Source organism: Cynocephalus volans, chromosome 6 (genome assembly GCF_027409185.1).
Source record: "Cynocephalus volans isolate mCynVol1 chromosome 6, mCynVol1.pri, whole genome shotgun sequence".
NCBI classification, from domain to species: domain Eukaryota; kingdom Metazoa; phylum Chordata; class Mammalia; order Dermoptera; family Cynocephalidae; genus Cynocephalus; species Cynocephalus volans.
In genome coordinates this window covers 139,095,778-139,116,328 of record NC_084465.1, presented here as the reverse complement: position 1 = coordinate 139,116,328, position 20,551 = coordinate 139,095,778, and the positions used below count along the sequence as shown (strand labels likewise).

The following is a 20,551-nucleotide window of genomic DNA, read 5'->3' as shown; positions in this document are numbered from 1 at the left end:
AACTATATGTACACTGATGTCCTAGAAAGAAACTACTTCACTCTATAATATCTCCAAAAAATGCCAGTAAATTTAAAACTATTCCTTTTTCATTTAATCCTATAAATATGGGTTTCTAGAGCAGATTTCCACCAAAAGTACTGGATTAGTTTAAAATATCAGTACATTTATGTCGAACAATTTAGGTATTTTATATTCCCAAAGCAAAAGTTTTTAAGTATCTGGCCAGTCAGAGTGGAATGAATTTCATCCTCAATTGGTAAACTTAGAATAGCAAATTTATTGTGTGGGTATTTTCTAAGTAACATATTATTAATGAAAAAAGTTAGGAAAAATAAACATTTGCTGACTTTCTTTCTTTTTTTTTTTTTTTAACTGTAAATGCATTATTTACTGTTGATGCCAAAGAAGTTTTTAAATAAGCAACTTGGGATGCATTTTAGCACAAATATCACTCTAACCTCCTTCATAATTAAGTAAATTGTTTTCTTTAAGTATTTATTCATTCCATGCATATGCCCATGAAAGTTACTTTTGCACCTTTTAAATAAATGTATTGCTTCCCGAATGGGTAAAACTATATTTTTTTCAACCAATGAAATGTATCAGAGAAATAAGCAGAAGGTACAGTCTACTGACATAAATCATATATAGTAAAGAAGAGCCAATGTCCATTAATGCAGAACAAACAAATGTGACGAAAACAAATCAACACCCAGGATATCTGCATTTTATTCTCGCCTATTAAAAGTGTTGTCGTCGTGTTGCCCACCCCCACCCCAACCCACACACTTCTCAAATCATAAATAGGAGTGGAGTCAGTATCTCTGCTTTCTCTATAAAAATTTACACCAGGGACAGGCATAGTGTTTTGACAGTCTTCTAGGTCTCAACTTGGTCAAATTTCGTTCAAGGATTTCTTTCGACGTTCACCTTACCTGGAATCCCCAGGTGCCCTCTCTAGCCTTCCATGTGTGACTGTCACGTGTGACGGCTGGGGGAACGCATGCATACTTCTGGGGAATCATTTGCCATCCCTCACCCCCAAAATTAAACACAGATACACACAAAGCAAAACCAAACAAGATTGCTTATCCTAACCAGAAAGTTTTCGTTTCTTTTCTTTTTTTTCCTCCAAGTGCTTTTTGCTCATTTCACCTCCTCTCAAAGTGTAACCGAGCTCACAAATTTCTGCCAAGATCTCTCTCTGCCTATTTTTCCACTTTCTTCGGTGAAGGGCAGAAACGGGGGGCAGGCACCTCATTCGCAGTGGTCAGAGTCCGGGGAGGTGGCCGGCACAGCTGGCTCCGCACACGCCCCGGGGCGCGGTTCCCCGCAGGACAGCGCACTAGGTAGAAGCAACTGCCCGAGCAGGAGGCGCTGCCACTGGGAGGATGCGGAGGCCGGGACTCCCCGCGGGGAAAATGTCAGGGCACTTGGAGGAACCCTGGCACGCTCAGGCCTGTCTGCGAAACCGGCAGGCAGAGGACAATGGGGCCAGGGGCTGCTCTCCAGGGGCGCGCCCGCCCCCACCTTCCTCACCTCCCCCCGACCTCCGCGCCCGGCCGCCCCTACCCCGCCCCACTTCCAGCGCTCGCTCAGCCCCAGACACAGAGAGGGTGCTAGTGGGGATCGCCTTAGGGAGGTGGTTCGGCCACAGGGAATTTTCTCCGGCTGAAGGGAGACTTGCAATCCCTGGCTGCCACCACGTCCCCTACCCACCCCCACCACACAGTCGCTTAGTTTATCCGAGCAGCACCGAAGGAGGAGGAGCGAGAGAAGAGACAGCCCGGAGATGCAATCTCCCTGGTAAGGTACCCACAGAAAGAGGTTGGTCTGACAGTGGAGCCCTCTCCGGGCTACTTGGGAGAGACAGAACTACCCCTGCTGCTCAGGTGAAAGAAACCGAAAGCCTCAAGAAAACCCCCAGCCCCACACCATCCTTCTCTTGTCAACCATCTCCCCCCATTTAGGGAGGCCAAGTTTATCCTAAAAGCAACTGCAATAACTTTCCCACGGGCGGACAGAGGAGGTGGGGCTGAGTTGAGGACAGGGGCACCAGACAGGTCTTCAGCTGCGCGTAAAATCAACAAGCCAAAGTGCATCTTACCATTGATTTGGTTGCCAGGATCCCCTTTAACGAACTGAAATCTGTCCAGTAAAAAGTGGCAAAGTAACACAACTCCTGCAGCGGCCAGGTCGGCCTTCGGGAACCTCGCCATGTCGCCGCCACCTCCCTTCCCCGCCCCGCCAGTCCTTCTCCGGCGCTTTGCTCTGGGGCTCCCGGTGGGAATCGGGGCGACAGGATCTAGCGCCGCGGATCGGTCTCGGTGGGACCCACAGGCCTTTGTAAATTTCGCGGGGATTTCACACCCGGGAGCCGAGAAGAGGAAAAAGGGAGTGCGAAGAGGAGCGCAGCCCTCTCCGGACCTCTGGCTCTCTCTTCGCAACTCGCCACACTCGCAGCCCTTGCCCGACACAGAACTGCGGGGAGGAAAGGCCACTTGCAGCCGGGGCTCGCAAACTCTTGTTTCCACACAGGCAGCGCCGCCCCGGTGCCCGCACACGGTGACTTCTGAGCCCCCGCGATGCGCTCCACTGGGTTCAAAACAGATCTAATTCCACAGCCACAGCCGCTTCCTCCTCCAAATCCAAGAGGGCTTTCGGCTCCGAGGGAACTTTTCTCAGTCTTGGGATGGCCCCGGCGGGAGGTCTGGGTTTGCGGGAAGGGGGTTACGGAGGGCTAGCGAAAGCCCTCCAAGTTTTTCTTCTTTTCTTCGCCCGGTGCAGGGCGCGCGTCTTCTCTCGTGGTCGGAGGGATGGGCAGCCCCAAAGGGCTCAGCCCTGGGAAGGCTCTGCTGCAGCAGCCCGAGGTCCGAAGCCAGGAAAAATGTGTTTTTAAAAAAAGGAAGAGGAAGAAGAAAGAAAAAATGGGATGGGGGTGGAGGAGGGGTAAGTCAGGCTGAAACCTATCCGGAGAGGGTTCCTCCTGGCTAAAGAGGAGGTGGCCTCAAACCCCGCCGAGCCCCGGGAGTTTGGTGGCGGAGGTGGCGGAGGAGGCGCCGCCGCCGCCGTGCTCCCCCGTGCTCCTGCTCCACACTTTGGGGAGGGAAGGCAGCTCGCAATTTGCCAGATCTGCCGCTGCGCCCTCCTCCCTGCTCTCTCCGCCCTCCCCCTCGCTCCTCCAGGCTTCCACCTTCCTCCCCGAAACCGGCAGCCAGCACCGACCTGTCCAATGGCTGCACTTTCCTCGGGGCCTGGCGGAGGAGTCGCCGACAGATTAAGCCGGGGAGCACTGCGAGGGCGAGTGGGAGGGCAACTCCAGCCCCGCGCGCTCCCGGAGCGCCGGCGGAGGAGGCGAGCCGGGTGGGCGAGGAGGGGAGCGCGGGGCGGCACCTCCGCGCCGCCGGGGCGCCATCCCCGCACCCGGCTCGCTCCCTGGGCAGCTCCGCCAGCGGCGCTCGCACCCACTTGGCGCCCGGGGGGCCTTCGCGCCCGACTGCGGGCGATGGGGGGAGATCGCCGCCTGGCCCCAGCGCCAGCTGACCCCGCCTCCGGAGGGGGCTGCCTGGGCGCTAAAGGGTTAATTACAGTTCGCCCTTCCGGGAGGGTTTGAGTGGCAACGATTGGGGTGTGAAGAAAGCAAACCAGAGCCAGTTGGGTGACTGACCCCCAGAAGCCCTTTCGGACCCCAGGCTCAAGCGGAGGGCAGCCCGCGGCAGCGTGGTCCTGCCACCACCACCGCCGCCCAGGCTTTGTAAAGTGTCAGCGGGAGCGAAAGCGAGAGTTTAAAGGAACAGGAGGCCCTTTGAATTTCCTAGGGGGCTTTAACAGGCTTTCGCTCGCTAGTTTGTTTTTGTTTTTTCAGCGGGCGGATCGGCTTCAGCGTTAACCCATTCCGGCCCACTTGCTAGTTTACATCTTATTTGGCATACAGTTGACCTCATTTTAAAGGGACAAATGCAAGGAGAAGCAGCAAAGCATTATAGGTTAAAGGTCTAGAGCCAGACTTTCTGGGCTGGAATTTTACCTCTCCCACAGTGAGCAATTGACTTAATCTTAGCCCTAGTTCCCCACCCATCAAATGGAAAAAATGATGGTAACAACCTTACAAGGTCGTTTGCAATGGATTAGATGAGTTAATACTGTGTACTTAAAAAGTTTAGGGCATTGCCGACCTCAAAGTACATGGCTTTGTAAGTATTTGTCGAAGAGAGGGCAGACCCGAATCAAATAATACATTTGCTGTATTCTGAGTTCAAAAGGTCATCAGCCAGTTCTTGTCCATTCCATGGTCTGAAGAGTGTATGGGTGCTGTCTATAGGTACCTTAACTTGTGACAAAACCCACTGGAAGTGGATCTGGATAATCAATCTACTCTGCAAATTTGATGCCAAAAGATGGCTCTCTGGTGGGAAGCAGGGAGTATAAAATGTCTCTAATTCAATATTCAATTTGCTCTATATTTCTGAAAAACAAATATACACATGTAAACATACAAATATGTTCCTTATGCCAACACCTTTGCCTGAGCTTTGTCCCAACCTGTTCATTTCCTCCTCCTCACCATACTTAGAAAACCGAGTTAACCCGATTTCTGCTTAACCGGAATGTTGAAGTTCTAAATAATGTTACATCTGAAAATGAGGACCTAAGATACTTATCTGTTTAACATTAAGTTTGAAAACTGAGTCTTGTAGTCAAAACCTGATTGGAGTTTAACTGATGTTGCTATTTTGTCTGTGGTCACCCCACTGAGGCCACTACTTTATGAATCCATCAGGAAGTCTTCCTAAAATGTTCTGTACAACTCCTATTCCCATGCCCATTACATGCAAAATTATGGGGAACCCAGCAGAAACCGTCTCAAGAAAGCACCTCTTCTTTAGTCTGAGTACTATCCCCTGTTTTCACAGTACAAAAATGGGTGTTTCCTTTTTCTTTGAGAAGCAACAAGTCTTCACCTCTCCCCGCTATCATTTCCTTTCTTTTTTCCTTTATTATTATACGTGCAAATTAGCAGTGTTTATTTTTCTTGTTGTTTGTGATCAGCAATGCTTTGCTCTCCTGATTGAAAGTCTATGCCTTTGGTAAATGGAAATTTGATGCCAAAAATGGAAAGGGAACTAAATGGTAGTTCACAGTAAGTCTGGAGAGACTTTTATGTGTTTGTCCATCTCACTGCGCTGCTTAATTGTATTGTTTTGCTGCTATTTTAATCTAATTCTAAAGAGCTACACACATAGAAAATGCTTAAGTATGGGACTTCTCCCATACTTACAGGTAAGCAAAATTCAATCATGCTTGATGATTTAATGTCCAGAACCAAGCACGAAAGAGCATCACTGTAATAAGCTTTGATAATCTGCCTTAAATGTCACCCAATAACTATTTGTAAAAATGTATTTTGCCTTTACCTTGTAGCAAGTAACACACAAAATGTATGCAGGACAGTATGTTCAGAGAGAAATGGAAAGAGTTGATTACTCATGTAATTCTGGCTAATTACAGTAGTGTATTTTGTGGCCTAAATTATTTGGGTTTGCCATATATATTTCATCAGAGTAAGAGTGTCTATTTCAATTTCATGGTGACAAATTAAGTCTTTGGAAAAAGTTTCATCTTCCATCTTCCATAACGAGTGGAAGTTTCTTTCTATTTACTATAAACATAGGTAAAAAATTGTTGATTCTTTTACTCACTGGCTTAATTTTAGCCAATCTCTCAAGGAACAAATGAATCAGGAATCACAAATGATTAACACTTGTGTCCTTTGTCCATGTCAAAGGTCTGGAATTCATAAGACACTCTCTCCTTTAAGATCATGTACCAGGAACATTCTGACCAACATAGAACTTTGGGAAGACTATTTTCTGAGCTATTTTCTGTGCAGATTTCAAACCATTTTGTAACCCCTTATCACACCACCCTTCTGAAAGATTTTTACACATTCCAAGTGCTATACTTTCTTTATAAAGGTACTTACAATTAGCCATCTCATCCTATCTCCAACTTTAACAATGTTGTGTGTGCTAGGACTTGTCTTAAAATGAAACTTGGCTAAGAAGATGTTCAAAAAACCAGAATCCTCACTTGGAAAAATCTGAGATGGCATATAGGCTATGAAGTATTCAGCAATTGTAATCTTTTAAAAAAATATTATTTGGAAAATGTTTTTGCTCATTTTAACAGGATTGACTACAACTTTCTACAATTGCTGTCAGATAAAGGGACATTGCTATTAATGAATAGCTTTCATTCAGTCCTCATATTATGACCTTTCCTCTAGCTCTGTAGCATTTCCTCTTCCCTCCTCATTTGATAGGGCTAATTTTTTGACCTCTGAAATGCAATTACAAGACTCGTTTGTTCATCTTGGGTGACCTGCTTTCAGAATCAACCAGGATTTTATTGTACTATTGGTGGATATTTCAGCTTCTTGTTCTCTATGGTTCTTAGTAGAAAAATTTATCAATAGGGTATTTGAAATCAAATAAGCATTAGAAAAAAAAAATCCACCTAACAGCTAACATCACTCTTTTTAACAGGAACATTTAACATAAAAAAATACTTGATGCCTTTAGCCTCCTATCAATACTGCAGTAACTATTTAGATGGAACTAACAATATAATTACATTTAGCACATTGACAATGAAATAATATACTGCACTAAAATGGCATACATGTTTATACTGTCTTCCTTCTGAATCTTAATAAGCTAAAGTTTTTCAACCAATAAACAGCAAAGTACAAAAATGTGCAACTCAAAGTAGTAGGAAAGAAATCAATAAAATAGAACAGCACCTTAAAATGGATAGGAACATTATCATATATTTATTTATAAGTAGCAACAATGCGTAGTAGAAGCATAGACCTTATTCCTAAATTGGACTCAAAGATAAGTTAAATTGTGCTCAGCAAGCACTTCATGAATTAAAAAATGAAATCAACATGTTAAAAATACGCTACACAAATGCATAATCATGGCGCACATGGAAAAATTTTGAAATGTTTATTATTGTGCACATAGTTGTCAGCCTTATGTCTTATCCAGAATTTTCTGAACTGATAAAAATATCTGAACCACAGGAAATATGTCTCTCAAGTGACAGCCCCAGGAGAAGTAGTGCTTCTGCAGAGCCCCTGGTGGGAGCTGTCACTGCTGGCACAGACCACTGGGCTTTTTGTGCTGGCTGCTAGAGTGCTCTGAGCCACATAGGTATGACTGTTGCTAGGACTGCACTTCCTTTCCTCATCTTCATTTATTTTGTTTTTCTTTACCTTAAACTTCCTGCCTTCTTATTTCCATCTTTACTGTATGAATGCACTATATTGAGATATAATTCACGTAGCTTAAGTGTCACCCTTTTCAAGTGTACAATTCAGTGCTTTTTAGTAAACTCACAAAACTGCCATGTAATTCCAGAACATTTTCATCATCCCCAAAAGAAACCCCATACCCATTCACAATCATTCCCCACTCCCCTCTCCCCCCAGCTCCTGACAAACACCAGTCTACTTTCTGCCTCTATGGATTTGTCTATGTTGGACATTTCATATAAATGGAATCACACAATACCTGGGCTTTTGTGTCTGACTTCTTTTGCTTAGCATAATGTTTTCACGGTTTCTCCATGCCATTGCATGTACTAGTGCCTTATTCCTTTTTATTTCCAAATAATATTCTATTGAATGGATAAATTATGAATAAAAAATTACTATATTTTCATCAGTTATTGGACATTTGGGATATACACACTTTTTGGCTATTATGAATAATGCTACTATGAATATTCACATGTGATTTGTACAATGTGTGTGGACATTTGGGTGGTATGGTATCTGTACATTTAACTCTGTGAGGAAATGATAAACTGTTTTCTATAGTGGCTGAATGTAAAAACTTTTTACATTCCCAGCAATACATGAGAGCTCCAATTTCTCCTCATCCTCGTCAACACTTGATGTTTTCCATTTTTTAAAAAAATTATGATCAACCTAGTTAGTGCGAAGTGGTATCTCATTGTAGCTTTGATTTGCATTTCCTCAAAACTTATTGGGCATTCATAAGTCTTCTTTGGAGAACAGTCTATCCAAATCTTTTCCCTTTTAAAATTGGGTTGTCTTTTCATTGTTGAGTTGTAAGAGTTCTTTATATACTCTGAATGATAGTCCCTTATGATATATATGAATTGCAAACATTTTCACCCCTTCTGTGGGTTGTCTATTTGCTTTCTTGATAGTGTTCTTTGATGCACAATTTTTTAAAAATTTTGAGTAAGTCCAATTTATATATTTTTCTTTGATTACTTCTGCTTTAGGTATCACATATAAGAAATTCATGGCTAATCCAAGGTGACAAAAATTTACACCTATATTTTCTCCTAAAAATTTTATAAGTCTTAGCTTTTATATTTAGGTCTTTGATCAGTTTTGTGTAAATTTTTCTGTACAGTGTGAGGAAGGGGAACAAAAGTATTATTTTGTATGGGTATATACAGTTGTCTCAGCCATTTGTTGAAAACATTATCGTTTCCTCATTGAATGATCCTTGGCATCATTGTTGAAAATCAATTGGCCATAGACATATAGATTTATTTCTGGACTCTCAATTCTATCTCATTGATCTATATGCCTATCCTTTAACAGTACCACACTGTTTTGATTACTGTAGCTTTTGAGTAAGTGTTGAAATGGGGAAGTGTGAGTCCTTCAACTTTGCCTTCTTTTTCAAGATTGTTTTAGCTATTCTGAATCCCTTGCATTTTCATATGAATTTTACAATCAACTTGCCCATTTCTGCAAATAAGGCAGTTAGAATTTTGATAGGGATTGCATAGAATCTGTAGATTAATTTGGAAACTATTGCTATTTTGACAATATTACGTCTTCCAATCCATGGATGTGGAATATCTCTCCATTTATTTAACTTTTCTTTAATTTTTTTCAATATTGTTTTGTAGTTTTGTAGTTTCAGTGTACTAGCCTTGTACTTCTTCTGTTATATTGACTCCTAAGTTTTTTATTCTGTTTGGTGATATAAATTAAGATGTTTTCTTAATTTTATTTCTGGTTTGTTAATGACTAGTGTATTAGTTTGCTAAGGCTGCCACAGCAAAACACCACAACTGGGTGTCTTAAATAGCAAAATTTATTTTCTCACAGTTCTGGAGGCTAGAAGTTCAAGATCAAGTGTCGACAGATTTGGTTTCTTCTGAGGCCTTTTCATTTCTTTTTTTTTTTTTTTTTTGGCATGCGGGTACCACCTTCTCACTGTGTCTTCACATGGTCTTTCCTCGTAAACATACATCCCTGGTGTCTCTCTTTTTGTCAAAATTTTCTCTTCTTATAATCCAGTCAGATTGGATTAGGGCCCACCCTGATGGCCTTATTAATTTAATCCCCTATTTGAAAGTCTCATGTCCAAATACAATCACTGTCTGAGGTACTTGGGTTAGTTCTTTAACATGTGAATTTGAAGGTGGCAAAATTAAGACTGTAACAGCTAATATACAGAAACACAATTGATTTTTGTCTATAGGTCTTGCATCCTGCAACCTTGTTGAACTCATTTATTAGCTCTAATAGTTTTCTATAGGTGTAAAGATTCTTCAGAGTTTCATATATATATAAGCTCATGTTATTTGCAAATGAAGTTTTCTATCTTCCTTTGAAATATGGATGCCTTTGATTTATTTTCTTGTCTAATTATCTTGCTTAGAACCTCAATGTTGAATAGAAGAGCTGAGTGAACATTCTTGCTCTGTTCTTGATCTTACAGGAAAAGCTTTAACTCTTTCACCATCACACATGATGCTAGCTGTGAAGTTCATTGAGGTTGAGCAAGTAATGGAATGAAACCATTTTATTCCTAGTTTCTTGAGAATTAAGATCATGAATGGCTGTTGGATTTGGTCAAATGCTTTTTCTGCATCAATAGGTGCAAATTTTTTTCCTGATAAAATTGTGCATTTGTTTCCTTTATTCTATTGGTATGCTAGACTGCATTTATTGAATTTGGTGAGTTGAATCAACTTTGCATACATGGGATAAATTCCACTTGGTCGAGAAAGATAATCCTTTTTCTAAGATGATAAATTCAATTTTCTGAAATTTTTTGAAAATTTTTGGATTCATATTTATAAGAGATATTGGTTTGTATATTTTTTTTTCCTGTGATATCATCGTCTGGTTTTGGTATCAAGGTAATAATTTCATAGAATGAGTTAGAATGTGTTCCTTTCTCTTCTGTTTTTTGGAAGAGATTGAAGAATTGCTGTTGATTCTTCTTTAATCTTTTGGTGCAATTCACTAGTGAAGCCAAATGGGTATAGATTTTTCTTTGTGGAAAATTATTTTTTGTTTGTTTTTAATCAATTCATTAGTTTACCTGTTATTAGTTTATATCAATATTCTATTTCTTTTTGAGTCTGTTTTGTTATTTTGTCTCTTTCTAGCAATTTTCCCATTTATTATCTAATTTGTTAGCATACTATTCAGAATATTCCCTTAAAATAATTTTTATTTCTGTAAGGTTGGTAATAACGTCCACTTTTTCATTTCTGATATTAGTAACTTGGATATTGTCTCTTTATCTCTTGGGCAACTTGAGGTAAAGTTTTGTGAGTTTAGTTGATCATTCAAAGAACTAGCTTTTGGTTTTGTCAGTTTTCGCAATTATTTTTCTATTCTCCATTTTATTTGTTTTCACTCTAATATTTATTAATTACTTCCTTCTGCTTGCTTTGGTGAGTTTACTTTCTTTCTTTTTTTTAGCTTCTTAAGGTGGAAATTTAAGTTAGTCATTTTAAATCTTCTATTTTGATGTAGGCATTTATAGCTATAATTTTCCCTCTGAGAACTATTTTTGCTGTATACCATAAGTTTTGGTGTGTTTTATTTCCATTTTCATTCATTCAAAAATATTCTCTAATTTCCCTGTGTGATTTTTTTCATTGATGTATTGGTTATTTAGAAATTTGTTGTTTAACTTTCACATATTATTGAATTTCCAAAATTTCCTTCTATTATTGATTTCTAACTTCACACAATTGTGGTGAGAGAATACACTTTGTGTGATGTCAGTCCTTTTACATTTATTGTGACTTATTTATTGCCTGTTATACGGTGTATCCTGGAGGATGTTCAATACGCACTTGAGAAGAATGTATTCTGCTGTTGTTCTACAGATGTTCTACAGATACCTACAGATATAGAGAGTGTTCGACAGATGTCTGGTCTAGAACAATTGCCTTTTCTTTCCCCCAATTTGGTTCATTTTTGCTTCATGTATTTTGTGCTCTGTTGGTAGGTTTGTGTATGTTTATAATTGCTGTATCTTCTTGGTGCATTGCCAACTACTGCTCAGCAGCCCTTTGCATGATTTTTAACTAAACAATTATTAACTTTTAATATGTAAGATAAAAATAAGCTACACACATGGAAGTTGACTTCTGGCTTATTTAAAATCTTAGCAAATATTTCAATTAAGTTTATTAATGTAATTTTTTCACTTGACTTCTTTGCAAAAAAATAAAAATTTGTCATCAATCAGTTCAGTTTCAACAAGTAAACAGATAAAGAGTACATTATAATATTCTGAACATTTCTTAAAAAAGGTAAAATCACCTTAAGGAAATTTGTCTATATGCAGAAGTTCACTAAAATGACTCATTAAAATGATCAATTGTATTAAATAACAGCTACTTTAATGCAAATTGATGTTGACTTTAGCCCTTTTTTTTTTTTTTTTGCTTCTCCATTCCCTTTCTAGTTGGATTTCACCATGTTCCTGAAGTGAACCTAAGATTCCAAATGACTAATAATGTTTCAAATTCTCTAACCTTTTTAAAAATTATTATTATGACAAAATAAACATAACATAAAATTTATCTTTTTAACCATTTTAAGTGTGCAAATTTATTGGCATTAAGAACATTCATATTGCTGTGTAATTAGCACCACTATTCACATCTAAACATGTTTTATTATCCTAAAGCAGAACTCTGTATTCATTACACAATAATTCCCCATTCACCATTCTCCCCAGCCCCAGTAATCACTATTCTATTTTCAGTTCTTATGAACTTGAGTATTATAGGTACCTCATAAAAGTGGGATCATACAACTTGTCTTTTGGGGTTTGGCTTATTTTACTTGGTATAATGTCCTCAAGGTTAGTCTATGTTGTAGCATGTATCAGAATTTTATTCTTTTTTATGGCTGAATAATACTTAATTAAATGCATATATAGCACATTTTGTTTATCTGTTCATCCACTGACAGACATTTGTCTAATCTCCTCTCTTGAGACTGTTTCAACAAAGGCAATGACATATAATTAGTCCATATGATTAATCAGTAACTAAGTTGGAAAAAAGGAAAATTATGTCAATATGTGAAAAAAAAAACACATTAAACATAAATCCCTTAGGACACCTGCATATATTATGATGCCACATCTGCATGGCTTGTTTGTGCGTAAAATTGAGTTTTTCTTTTGTTTATATTGATTTGGACTCAAGACTGACTGCTAGCTGAAAATTAATTTTCACCTGATTTCTTGTTTCATGACAATGTACTCTGTGTAAAAATTTCTAATTATTCTCAATCTTAAGATTCATAAAAAATAACATATACCGCAACTCTTAAGGACTACTTGACAATATATCCTTCGTGGCACTGATACTGCAATTACAAATTTTAATTTAAAAGAAAATTTATTCCCGTTTTTCTTTCGAATCCTTTAATCTGGTTTCATACTTTGCTCTAACGTAGGCTTCCATTGTCACTTGTTTCAGAATTCCCCTGGCAATGTCGTTTTTCCCTAAAGCTCTCTTTTGCTTTCTTAAATATTACTACTTCTTTTTCTTACTAGAGATTGCATTTCCATTTGTATTTTCTTTTTTTCTTTTATTCTGTATTAAGAAAATAGTATAGAGCTGATTTACTCTAAAAATCATATTACTACTAGAGAGAAATATAATATAAACACAGTTACAGATACGTGCCACTTAAAATTGAGAAATGGCCGGCCAGTTAACTCAGTTGGATAGAGCAAAGTGCTGTAACACCAAGGTCCAGGTTCAGTCCTTGTACTGGACAGCCACCAAAGTAAATAATTACATACACAAATAAATGTGAAAAATGTTATTGGATTATCATGGCTGCAGCAACCTTTATGAAGTCATGAAGGCCACACCTCACATGGGACTGAGTTGATTAAAATCAACAAATACAAGAGGAAGGATTGCTCATGCACTATGATGCAAAAGCTTGAGAAAGCAAGAAAGAGGTGTGGTGAAAACTGTTTCTTATGTACATGCAGTCAACTGAAACTCGATGGCCTTAGCAAGTTTCTACACATCCATATAAGCAGGGTAATATCAACCAAGGTCGTCTTAGAGATTTTTAACTGTGCCTCTTTTTAGGTCAGGATGAAAAGATAAATTCAAAATTTCGTAAGAAATCATATTCACTTCGCAGATGATCCTCAGCAGATCTAAATTAATATTTCTAAAGTTAAAGACAATATTTCTGTTCCTTCTTGCTCTGTTAAATAAATATTAAACTCTATTATACTAGAAGAAAATTAGGAGACAGATATTTAAGAAATCAGCTTGGAATAATCTAATGACAACCCCTCATTTTAATGGAAAAAGTTAAAAATAGCTTTCAAATACAGTTGATGGAGACAGCAAAGGCAAGTCAAGCATAAGACTCCCTTTCACAATGTGTGAGAACCAGGGAGAACTAGCATCTTTCAAGAGAGGAAGATGCAGAATCTCAGTTTAGAAGGCACTGTGTTCCAAATGTCCAAGTTCGTTATTTTTAATTTTTAACCTGGGACATATATTCCTACAGCAAATATGTTGTGATATATGTTATGAGGTATGTCAATAACACAGTAAATTGCCAGACCAGTCTAAAAAACTTTTTTGGCTTATATACTTTTGTAAGTATTTTACTTATTGTACTTTTTTCAGAAAAAAAAAATTGACAAAAGCAAAACATAAAACCATTAGTATTATATGTTGAATGTACACTTAACAACATCCTACTAATTAACCGGAAACAAAAAAATGATGGATATTTCAAACTGATCTAATAATATTATAATCAAAAACAATGAAAATAACAAAAGTAATAGATAACTTTCCAATATGTTATTGTCCACTTTGAGCTTTCCTACAGATTTCTTTTGAGTTTATCAGGGGCAACTTCTTTCAAATCTGAGGAATTTAGTTGTCATTGTATTTCTGTGGTGGAACATAAATATTATTTAATTATTACTGCTTCGTTGAAATATGCAGTATTTATTGAAATGCTGCAAAAGATGAAGGAACAGAGAAACCCAGATATTCTCTGACATACTTGAAATGACATACCAACCACAGTATAATTTGTGTATTAAAAGGCATATGAAACCTTTAGAATCTCTTTACAGCTTCCTACAAAATTTTAATGAATGCTAGTGTGCTATTGTTAATGAATGCCTTTTGTACATAACTGGAAAAATCTATTAGTTTCTTTTCAGACTTAGAGGATTCCACTTATTATTAAAAATTTCACCCCCCCCCTTTTTTTTAAGCTCTACAGAACTTGATTTGACATATTTTACTACTCGTGTGGGTTCTCTCCTTGTGATTTAATTTTTGTTGTCCTGATTAAATCATCCATCATTTTTAGGAAGATTTTTCTCCTTATTGGTTTTTGGAACTGCCTCTAACTATTTGCTATTTTCTCTTTCTAATATGTCACTTTGAAAATATTTCAGTGACTATCTTATTTTAAATTTTCTAATAGCATTTTAGTTTTTATTTTAGTTTCAGTTCCTTTTTTTAATTTCTTATCCTTCAAACTTTTTCTGTTTTTTCATCAGCAATCGTGACTTAGGTTTTGGAATTTTGGATTTTTGTGTCTATTTGGGACGTTACATAAAATAAGCATCTCCCCCAAATAAGAAATGTTATCCCTATATTATCACTACATGCAACTTATAAACATTCCATAACTTCTAAATCTTGTGACGACTGGGTCAAGAACTTTCTAATATATTGGATTTTGATGGTCATACTAGCTACCTACTTTCTCTTGTTTTATGGACTAGGAAGTGTTTTGTATTAACCTTGAAAGACCATTTAAACTTTTTGTCTTGTGTGTAAAGGAAAGTAAAGAGAGAGACTTTTTAGGGACTTGAGGAATCACTTTTGAACTGACCTGATGAAGGCCAATCAGGATCAAAGTCTAGACAAATATTCACACTGCAGTACGGAGGACATATGCTATAGTTACTTTGACATTATCTGAATATGAAGATAGAGAATGTGTAAAGGTTGATGGAGCAAATTGAAAGGTAAAAATCAAGAGGTTGCATTTTAAAGACTCAGAAGATATCTGAGAATCTACGAAGAGGGAGCATGCTCTGGATACAGATGTGCATTAGCAGACGATGATCATGGATAACTGACATGTGAAATAGTACACAGAGTTTCTGCAGACGGCACCAAAGAATGATTCCAGATACAGGACAGAAAATATACAGAGAAAACATGAACAAAGGATAGTCACAGAGTTACAACCACATCATGATCCCTTTCTCCATTCTAAGTGACACACCAGAGACCTAGCGTCATCAACTAACTTCATGACTTATGAAGTCAACCTTGTAAACTCTAAAATTGGGTCCAAGATTAATAATGGAAACTTGAATTGATATCCAAATTTTCATTCTAAGCATGATTTTTTTTTATATATTTGAATGTGATTCTCAGCAGGATAAGCTCCTTATTTTTTGCAGGGCTGAGGATATTTGAGGAAAAGGATGCTATGGAGATAGAAAAAAATTGATGTTATAATTTGTACTTAGGAAATAAAGAAATCTACTTTTTAAAATGAAAACTACAAAAAACAACATCTCAGCTAATTGGAATATGAAAAAGTTAAGTGTTCTTAACTGGGGCTGAGATGTAGCTGGCACATCTCGTCAGGAGGTGGGGCAGGTGGGGCGAGGGGGCATATCAGAATCTTCATGAGAAAAGGGTGAGATTTGGATGTTTATCAAAGGAGGACATGAAATAACACACAAAATAATAATCCGGTGTTGTCACACAACTGTGTGCACAAGTCAGCTTTGAAGTAGCTTTGAATGACCGACCTAGTATCACACTGGAAATTTGGCTAATTTAGTGATACATAAAAATCCATAATGATAGTCATTATTATGGGCAGTTCTACAAATAATCAATCATTAGTTTAAAAAGAAGCCTCACAAAATATACAATAGATATGCACCTGGTTTATATTAAAGTGTACTTCAAAGAAACTGGAAAGAATGAAACTTAGAAATAAGTGACATTAGTACCTAAGGCAGGGCTGCTTGAAGGTCCCTCCTTGAAGTCTCTCCACCTGTATCACCAGATAGTCTTGTTTCACACTCAGACTCCTGAACCACACCCCTGCCGGTGATTCTGATTCAGTGAGTCTAAGACAGGGTGGAACGTGGGAAAGTAATTCTTTAACAGGCTGTTCAGGTGATTAAATGATGCAAGTCATCTCAGCATCACACTTCCAGGAACAGCCCTAGGTTATAAGCATGACAATAAAGATCCTTTTCATCATACATGTGTGTAGAAATGTGTTTTAAAATTATATGTCAAATGCCAATGATAAATGAAAGTACACTTAAAAGAAAAAATGTGCTATTATAAAATAACAATGCATTATATTAAAAAAAACTTCTCTAGCATCTACATTTCTGAAGTCAGTGTTATTTGGATTAGAAAGTAAAAAGTGTAAATTAAAATGAAATATAAAGCAAATCCTCTAAGATTAAATCAATTTATATAATGGGTTGTTATTCAGAATTTACGAAGTCAGAGCCAAGATGAAGATCAGCCCGTTTCACTTAATAGATGCTCCTTGGTTATAAGTTTATGCATTACCAGTCAGAGCTTAAATCCTTTTGATTCTAAAATGATAGTTTTACCTATAGGGCCTTTTAGAGTTATTTGTGGAAACTTTTCTCTCTCTTTGCTTCATTTATCAGAATAAATTAAAAAAAAATCTATATGGGGCAGCATGTAAGTCATACGTTGTCATTATTTTAAAGAGGTATATAATTTCTATCGTGGAGAAAGACTAACCCTTTAATTACAGATATGATCTCATTGTTTATATATATATGTGTGTTATATATATGCACAACATATATTTAGTATATATATATATACAGATATGTTTTATTTAATTACTCATTTTAGCTTGAATTTTTTTAATTATTGAGATTAATAAACAAACCACATTGTTCATAGTTTTATCTGAGAAGTTAGTATATCACTTTTCTTGTAAAATGTTAAAAGTAAAATAATTATGTTGTGTTTCAAGTACTGCACAAATAATAGTTTTTAGCCTGCTATAGGGTTTTTCTTCCTTAAAATACTTTATAAGAATTACCACAAAATGTGTACCACTTAAATGGTAGTAATTTCTATCTTATTATTATATAAATCATATTATCTAAAAATTTAGTTAGCCTATTTAGTATAAAAGAATTGTTCTTCCAAATGAATCAAAATGGTTGTTTCAATAAACACTGATACTGTCATATATACAATTTGGAATGTAAAAGCTGTTAAAAAGTTACAGATCTTGAGAAAATTTTATATTTGAGACATTTTTCTTTGGGAATTTCATGAACTCAAACTTCTACTTTTGTGATATTTTACCATAGGAATGAATCCTCAGTCTCATAACTCAGTTGTGTTCTGCTGAAGTAGAGAATTTGCCTAATTTATGACCAAGTTAACAAAAGGATCTATTCTCAAATTAGACTGTGAACTAGCCACTACAACACTCTAATAAAACAGTAGAGTTACAGTAAAGGAAACAATCTCCTTTTTATTGCCTTTTCTTCAAAGTTCAGAACACAGACCAATCTGACTAATTTGGGAACTGTGTCAAAATTAGTAATGGCTTGCAAATGCATAATTTGAGGATTTTTATTTTTAACTTATATTTTAATACTTTGAATTTGAGCTAAAATCAACAGAAAAAATAAAATGCGCATCTAGATAAAATAGCTATGGTTAGTTTATTATTTAGTTCTGCCTTTTTCTTATTCTTCTTTCTCTTAATGCTTTTCTCTGAAGATTCATATGTTTAGTCTAAAAGAGCTATTGTGATAAAGAAGCTGTAATTTATAAACTCAGCTAGTTTTAAGGTTTTTTTTTTTTTTAAGAATAAAAGAAAACCATGGTGCTTGCTTTGTTGCTATGTACACTAAAATTGGAATAGCAAAGAGAAGATCAACACAGTCCACGAGCAAGGATGTTTCACCCTTTCGAGGATAATTCCATATTTTGCAGTCTTTGTTCTGGAAGTGATGGTGGTATAGATGCAGGGTGGGAAAGGGGGTTAAAGTGTTCTTAAACCCTGTCACTAATAACTTTACTTATTTTTAATAAACATTCCTCATCATGTGTGAAAAGTTTATTGTGTGATTGTTTGTTATATGATTCTCTCCACTTTCTTTGTATTTTAAACAGTTTTTAAAAATCACTACAACAATTACCTCATCTTCAGGTTTTATCCTAAGAAAATAACCAGAAGTGTATGCCAGGATTTATGCATGAGGATATTCATTTCAGAATTATTTATAACAGGAAAGAAAATTGGAAACCACCTCAAAGTTGAACAGTACAGAGTCAGTGAAGCAAATTATAGCAGAGTCATACGATTATTATGTATTTATTTGGAAATCTTATTTTTTGTATGTTTCCTATTGCTGCTGTAATAAATTAACTCAAACGTTGTGGCTTAAAACAACAGAAATTGTTACATTTCAGGTCAGGAGATCAGAAGCCTAAAATGGGTGTCACTGAAAAAGTCATGATGTTGGTAGAGCTGCATGTGTTTTGGGGAGAATTCTTTCCCCTACCTTTTTCAGCTACTAGTAGCTCCCTGCATGGCTCATGCTCCTTTCTTCACATCTCTCCACCCTTTAGCTTCCATTTTCACACCTCCTACTACCTACTCCGATCCTCCTGCCTTCCTCTTTTAAAGACCCTTATGATTATATTGTGCCCGCCCCTGTAATCGAGGATGATCTTTCCATCTCCAGAAGCTTAACTTCATCAGCTCTGCAAAGTCTCTTTTACCATATAAAGTAACATAGTCGCAGGTTCTGGGGATTAGGATATAGACATCTTTGGGGGGATATTACTCTGCCTTCCACATCTGGCAAGCAAATAAGAACATGTGAAAATTTAAAGTACTTAGAACAGCTCACACAGAACAGACAATCTTGATTTGCAAAATGAATGAGTGTGTTGGAGTGAGCAGTACTGAAGCCCTGTTGGGACCTACAACCACCTGGGCTAAGGGAAAAAAAAAAAAATTTAAAGGGACAGTTTTTTTTTTTCCTTCTCTCTTTCTTCCTATCCCCTGGATTTCTTATTTTGCCTGCTAAATAGAAAAACAAGGTGGTTGAAAAGCTAATCAGTGTTTTGCAAAACTAAGAATGCTTCTTTTAGGCTTACAGAATTCTGAGAAATGATCAAGGCCAAATGTGTGGAAACTAGACTCTAGCACCAATAAAGTCAGCCAGAGCCCTGCCAAAGCTGCACAGAGACTTTGCAAAGACACAGACTCCACCCTGAAGCAAATCGAAATCCTCCAGGACTCTAAGGGTAACATCAAGGTCAAGAACAGAAACCAGACAAAGACTCGGTGAGACCTTGCCTCTGGCCCTTGCAGGGAGCCCCCATAGCTCATATCTCCTTCTCTTCTGTTTTTTATTTCCCTCATTCCATTCCTTCCATCCCTTTAAAAAAACTCTCAGTAAAACTGAGCTTTGAGATAGGGTAGCTTAACAGCCCTCAACTGAATAAAGCTTTCTTCCCTTCTCACCATCATTTGACTTTTGAGTCTTTTGTCTGGGTGGCGGTCAACTGGACTTGGGTTCAGTAACAAGTGGATATGTGAACTTCTGCATGCACAGACTGATCTAAGCCATCCTCATCTCTCACCTGGATTATTCCGATAGGAAGTTACTTCAAAAAGTTCATGGAAATTTTGTTTTATCTTTTAATTCTATTTTCCCATGAACTTTTTGAAGTACCCTCGTAGTCTCCTCGTAGGCCTCCCTGCCTCTAGCCTGGCCCCCGTTTATTCTCACCACAACAGCCAGTGATCTGTCTAACACATAAGTCACATTGTGTTTCTCTTCTGCTCAAAACCTTCCATGGTCTCCCCATTTCACCAAGACGTAAAGGCCAAACTCTTTGGATGGCCCCCAAAGCCCTACACTGTGTTTTTCCTTAATGATAACTATTTAAGCACACCACCTACACTCTCTCCCATACTTCTACTTTGCCCTGGCTACACTGACTTCTTGCTGTTCCTCCAAAACACTGATCTTGTCACCTCAGGTCCTTTGCACCTGCAGTTTCTTCTACCTGGAGCACTGTTTTCCCATATATTCATGCAGCTCTTTGTCCATGTATCAACTCAGTGAGGGCTGCTCTGGCTACTCCACTTAAAATCTTAGCG

The 20,551-nt window shown here is 37.7% G+C and overlaps 1 protein-coding gene and 1 non-coding gene across 2 annotated transcripts in view; one reads left to right on the top strand and one right to left on the bottom strand.

The window, feature by feature from the left end:
- Positions 1-2,873, bottom strand: part of PLXDC2 (plexin domain containing 2) — a 401,250-nt gene extending 398,377 nt beyond the window's left edge. Inside the window, exon 1 of the mRNA XM_063100052.1 lies at positions 2,111-2,873. Coding sequence (XP_062956122.1) covers positions 2,111-2,222 — 112 coding nt within the window. The 5' untranslated portion in view covers positions 2,223-2,873. The remainder of the gene's footprint in view (positions 1-2,110) is intronic.
- A 15,386-nt stretch (positions 2,874-18,259) lies between these two features.
- On the top strand, positions 18,260-18,363 carry LOC134381381 (U6 spliceosomal RNA). Its single transcript, XR_010023976.1, has one exon. It is a non-coding gene; the product is annotated as a U6 spliceosomal RNA (small nuclear RNA).
- The last annotated feature ends 2,188 nt before the right edge of the window (positions 18,364-20,551 follow it).